This window comes from Antrostomus carolinensis, unplaced genomic scaffold (assembly GCF_000700745.2).
Source record: "Antrostomus carolinensis isolate BGI_N321 unplaced genomic scaffold, ASM70074v2 scaffold19047, whole genome shotgun sequence".
Taxonomy (NCBI): domain Eukaryota; kingdom Metazoa; phylum Chordata; class Aves; order Caprimulgiformes; family Caprimulgidae; genus Antrostomus; species Antrostomus carolinensis.
The window spans coordinates 30029-35961 of record NW_010325556.1 but is presented as its reverse complement, the minus strand read 5'-3'; the positions used below and the strand labels follow the sequence as shown (position 1 = coordinate 35961).

The 5933-nt window shown below is 46.7% G+C and overlaps 1 protein-coding gene across 1 annotated transcript in view; it reads left to right on the top strand.

The window, feature by feature from the left end:
* Positions 1-5933, top strand: part of TBCEL (tubulin folding cofactor E like) — a 15894-nt gene that overhangs the window by 8267 nt on the left and 1694 nt on the right. The window contains exons 6-7 of the mRNA XM_010171270.2: positions 1256-1382; positions 1836-1952. Of these exons, the coding sequence (XP_010169572.1) occupies positions 1256-1382; positions 1836-1952 (244 nt within the window). The remainder of the gene's footprint in view (positions 1-1255; positions 1383-1835; positions 1953-5933) is intronic.

Below are 5933 nucleotides of genomic sequence, written 5' to 3'. Positions count from 1 at the left end.
TCCTGCTGAGGCAGATGCCGTGGATGACAGCAGTTTCTCCTTCAGAGGTGGTTGTTTCTGCACTAGCTTTCTCCCAGCTCCAAGAGCTTTTTGTCCCCTTCAGAGCAGTGTGATTCAGAGAGGTAGCAGCCACTCTTTGGTGGCGTTGCAACTCAGAGATCAGGTGGAAATGTTCTCCTCCTGTTACAAACTTCTACTCAATTTGTCTGTAAACGTGGCTGATACTGATACCCAGCGGATGGTTTTAGCATAGGTGACCTTGTCAGAGGTGTTGCAAGTGCTGTGAGGAAAGGAAACTTTCTGCCTGCCTCAAACACAGTGCTGTGATACTTACAGGAGTTTTGTTTCTGTTCTGAAAAGAGCCCCTTCTTCTGAGTTGTGATTGTGACACATGGATTGGGCTTGAACTTGGCATTTTCTGACAGGCTTACCTCAAATGAGACCTCTGACTTTGTTTGAACAGATAATTTTTCTGTTTTTTCACGTTTTCTGTACTGTCTGTGTGAAGCTGTTGAATGTTGTTAGGATAAACCAGTTTTGTAACTCGTGTTGCCCAGTGTAAGCTTCTGGAACAGTCATCTGGAAAGCATTGCAGTAAACATTTCTGCAGTCACAGCAAAGGGAAGGCGAGTAGTGTTGATCTTGCCACATAATCAGGGCTGTCCTGTTGCTCAATGCTCAGCTTGTTTATTTTACCCTCTCTGCTTGTCTTGTTAGCCCAAGTGTCAGGTCTTGAGGAGGCTGAAATTGAGTTAAAGCCTTTTTCATTAAATGTCTGGATGGCTTCTGGGACCGTTTTACCATTGGCTCACAAGCAGAAATGAGACCCAAGGTGGTCATGTGTGTGAGGTAAAGCCATTCCATGGCTATTTAGTGATGCCTAGAATGACCAAAGCCCTGATGACTTTAATACTACTTAAGGCAGCATCCCTTTATAGATGCAGTTGTCATAACCAATGCTAGTCAGTCCTTGGCACTGAGGCCAAAGACTGAATGGTTCATAAAAAACTAAGCTTCCTAATCAGCTATGGAGATCATCCTTCTAGACTTACAAAACAGCATGAGAGAATTTAAAGGTCATCTTGTGAGCAAATGAAGGAGATTTTTTGCAGTGTATCATGAGCAAAAAACCTACTTCTCAAAGAAACAGCAGCTGACGCTCGCCTGTCACGTATGTTCTTTGTCTGTGTCTGATTATCTTGGATACATGATGTATTATCTGTGTTTGTTAAAGCAAGTCTTTTCTTCCAAGCAGGTCTGCATTGCTGGGAAGACATTGACAAGTTAAATTCTTTTCCCAAGCTCGAGGAAGTGAAATTGCTAGGAATCCCTTTGCTGCAGTCCTACACTACTGAGGAACGCAGGAAGCTGCTAATAGCCAGGTCTGTTGCTTGTTTATTCTGCTCAGCAGAAGTGTTACATGGCAATGAATGGCTAGGAGGGGGTAATTGGAGGAAGAGGCTGTTAGGAGATGGGGTTTTGTATGAATTCACCACTCAGAAAGATTTGAGCTTTTTTTTTGTTATATGGGAAAGTAGGAGTAGTAGAAATGTTAAGTCAAACTTCTCTACTTCTCTGAGAATTTCCCCGAGTCTCAGATATGCCTGTGCATGTGATTCATACATGTGGCAAAATGAAAGAGCTTAGCTTTGAATGTGCTTGGAGAAACTGCATGGAACTTGCCCTCTCTCTCAAGGAGACTTAGGTGTAAGCTGCCTGGCAGGATTCTCCTGGTGTTAATGGTGTGGCACATAGCTTCTGACGGTGACTGTCTTGTTGGCACCCTGTCTGGCTTTCTCTTCTTGCTGACTGTATTTCTTGGTGTTTGCATGCAGATTGCCATCTATCATCAAGCTCAATGGAAGCATCGTTGCTGATGGGGAACGAGAGGACTCGGAACGATTCTTCATACGATATTACATGGAGTTCCCAGAGGAGGAAGTCCCATTCAGGTATGAATTCTTTGTTGTGGAATAGAGAGCAGGGGCAGAAGGGCAGCGAGGCAAAAGGAAACATGACTGAACAGATGATGTTACATGGGAAATCTGGGCTAGCTGTTCCGTGAAAAACCATCCCTCGCCTTCCTCCTGTCTTGCCTTTCTCAATCTGTTTTAGTTAATGTCGTTATATTAGAGTGCTGTCTGATGACTTGTAGAATCACTTCAGAGTCAGATTTAGTCTTAAAGTGTCCACGTCAAGTGCCATTAAGCAACATGACTGTTCAGTTCATGATCTTCATTGCTTCCTGACCTCCCTGATGGCTAGCTTCATAATCCACCTGTGTTTGGGAGTCCCCAAAAGCCAGTACAGATCGTGCTCTCTGGTGCCAGGCTGGGGCATCTAATTCTCTTGACCATCTGGTGTGTGGAATGTGACTGGCGATGGGAAGCTGTCCCCTCACTTTCAGGCACGCAAATTGCAAGTCTGATGGTTTTTCTTTGCCAAAGAAGTATGCCCAATGATCCGTTAATCTTGGTAAACTAATGAACTTTGACAGATGCTGTTCAGTTGGCATCTTTTCTGTGCCAGCGTCTACTTAGTGCTTCTTAATGGGCTGAGGAAGGATCATGGAGCATCAAGCCACTGCATTTACGTGCCTTTTGCCCTAGAACCTTTGTGCACTTTTCAAACAACAAAGCTTCATAGTCCTTTCTTTACAGAAAGGGGGCAGGAAGAGAGTGTGTATGTGTGTGTCCAGGGGAACAGATAGAGGTAGGGACAAACTGAGGTGGAGAAGGTCAGAAGTATGTCCCGCTACGGATGACAAAGGTGCGAATGGAATCTGGTGTTTACATTGGCTGATCAATATTTCCCTTAGCTTAACATTTAGGTAAAATGTCTCTGGTTTTTTGAAAGCACTGTATATGTGACCTGCCAATGTAGCAGGGGCATGGGAAAGCTGGGATAGGGAACGAGAGCATGGCGTTTTGCATGAATACTAATAGGTCTAGCAGTTACAGTATTTGTTAAAGGCGTACTGGGGTCAGTTCAGGGGTGAAGGATACTAATGTAGTCAGGGAGACAAGACAGCTGGTGATCCCTTTTGCGCCTTTTTCTGAGGACAAGTCCCAGCTTGTAATTTTAGAAGCTCTTAAAGTGGAAAAATTGAATGAAATATTGGAAAGGATAGCAGCAGAGGTGGAGAATGCAGGGGAGAAGAAGGGGAAAGGGAGAAGAGGACTGGGAGCTTTTACTGCTGCTCCCAAAATGGATTCTTTTTCCTAGCATTTTATTTGTAAGAAAGCTGTTTCATGTTCATGGCTCTAGAAGGCAAGAGCAGCAGGGCAGTGGAGCCTAACAGCTGTAGTGGAGTCCTGCCCTTTGGCAAACGGGGCTTGGGCTCACCTGGAAAACTGGCTGGGAGAAGGCAAGGCAGGCCCTTGTGCTGAACACAGTGTATTCGGTTGCAGACTGGAAGGGGAGCTAAGGTACAAGTAGCCCTTTGATCCTGGTGTAACAAACATGCCACCCCGAGGTCAGAAGGAAGGGTTTGCGCAGAAGAGGGAAGGTAAAGAAATAGCTGTCAAGCTCTGAATCTTTTCCTGGTGGACTTCCATCTCTGAGTGTCATGGTGACAGGTGCCTTGCATGTCCAGGACCCATATACTGTTAAGAAGGACACAGTGGGGTGTAGCTTTAGACACACACATGATACTACTGTTAGGACATAGACTTTGGGAGCAGGCTGTGCAGACCCACATAGTTACACGTTACCAGACACAACTGGGGTTGGTTTCCAGGTGGGAGGTCATGTAAGAAATTACTAATATCTCACCCATCCAAAAAGGCTGGTCTGATCTTGACCAACATGCTAGCTTTATGCTGGTTTGTTAAGATACAGGAGAATTACCTCCTCGTCTGATTTCTTAACGTTTAAACACTGCCCTTTTCATGGTCAATGGGCTCTTTGTCTGAATCCCTTCATCTGTGCAGCTACTGAAGAGATTTGTTCTCTTCTGGAGGAGTTGTGCGCCACTACAGACTATTTTCTAACGATGCTGCAGATGGCTCAGAGTGTCCCTGGTGCCGAGGGCTGGGTTTCAGTTCCTGGACCTGTACGTGGCAGCCCTTGTCTGAAGAGAAACCTGGCATTCTTTGCAGAGGGATTTTTTTGTTTGTTGCTAAAGCTTCCTGTTCTTTGCCTCCAAATCTGGTGCGGTCTCTCTGAAGGTGGTTTGCAATTGGAATTTAAGCAGAACACATGCACGTTGTTCCTGAGGGTATGGCATCTGCATTGCAGTGCTGCCTCGGGCTGGGGAGGAAGACACACTTTGGCATGGAAATCTTCAGAGCGTAAGCAGCCCCGCTCCAGACTGTCAGTGTAGCGTGCAATAAGCAAACTGCACGCTCTCTGATGGCAAACCCTGCTGTTTGCATTGCACATCCTCACGGGCTGCAGCTCAATGGGATCAGAAAGGGAGGGAAACAGGAAGAATAATTTTTTCTCTCTGAATGTCGTGGGTTAGAAAGGAGCACGAAGCGTGCAGTCCAATATTGGCTGTCTTCTTGAGTGGCGTCGTTGTGTCTGTGGGTTTTTAATGAGTCCTCTGCTTGTCTGGTCTGCTGTTTATCTGCAGAGTATCAGAGACACTTTTAGCCAGGATTAGTTCTTCAGCATCCTCTGCTCTGGCAGCCAGCGACTGCCAGGCTGCAAGGGATGATTATAAGTCTCCAGGATGCCTATTATTGGGGTACAAAAGAACCATATAAGCAGTGTGCCTTCGTCCTTATTGATTTGAGGGAAGCCAGTCATTCAGACTCCTAACTTTCTTTGCAGGCTACAGCTAGCATACAAGGAGCAGGCTGCAAAACTTGTGCCTTTCCTCAACATGAGAAAATTTACAACAATATTGCCTGACCTTCCGCATATTTACTGCACGAATTTGGGTAATCTTAGCCCACTCATGGTACTTTTTTCTCTCTCAGCTTGCTTGAAATTTATCCCACTCTTTATACTCTTCCCACCATCAGCCCTGTTCACTGCAGTTTCCCTTAGTGCAGGAATCATGGCAGTACTTCTGGACAGCACGTGAGAAATTGCTGGTGGTCTGTCACGGAAACAGTGCCACAAAGAAATCCTCCCCGTCAGTAACATCTTGGCTAGCGCTCGCTCTTACTGCAGGTGGTAGCCCTGTGGGTAAAATATGGGGAGGGCGTTGTTGCCTCTCAGCACTAATGGCTTTTCCAAATAAATAGGCCTGATAATATCACTCAGGCGACTGTGAGAGCAGGGCACCAGCCTGCCTTTGGACGCTCTGCCCTGGTGAAGGCTCATTTTGTCTGTGAGACTGGGGAAATCCTAGTGCGTTGTGGCCCTTACCTCATTTCCCAGCAGACAGAGGGTCTGCTGTTCTCCAGGAACATACCTGCCTTCAGCAGGACTCCCGGGGGTCGCCCAGCCTGCCAGGTCCCATCATCTCTCGACAGGGGCCGTGACACAGCACCGATCACATTCAGCTCAGACTGGGATGGGGAACAAAAAGAGCTTTCTGTACGTCGCATAGTGGAGGGCCTCTGAAATGCTACCTTTTCTCAGCTCTCAGTCTTTGTAATTTCAATCACTCTGTGTTTTGTGTTGCAGCCAGACAGACAGGGGAGATGCAGCCTTGACCGATTGGAGCGATACCCACTGAAGGCGGTGGGAGGGTGAGACAGGCTCTCCATTGCAGGGGATAGCTCCCTGGGACAGACCTTGTGAAGGTCACTTGGAGAACTTGGCTCCAAGGAGGAAGTGATGGTGGAGTGTGTGACTCAGCTGGTAAAATTCCCATGCTGTTTTAGAGTAGGTGTGAAGGATCAGTTGGCAAGAAGTCCTCTGTTTGTTGGCAACTTCTAAACTGTGCGGCAGCTCACCTTGATTTGGTGATCTTGGTGATTCCGTGCTCAGGGGGTTGTAACATTTGGGACCTGGCTGGCCTCTTGGAAAAAAGCAGG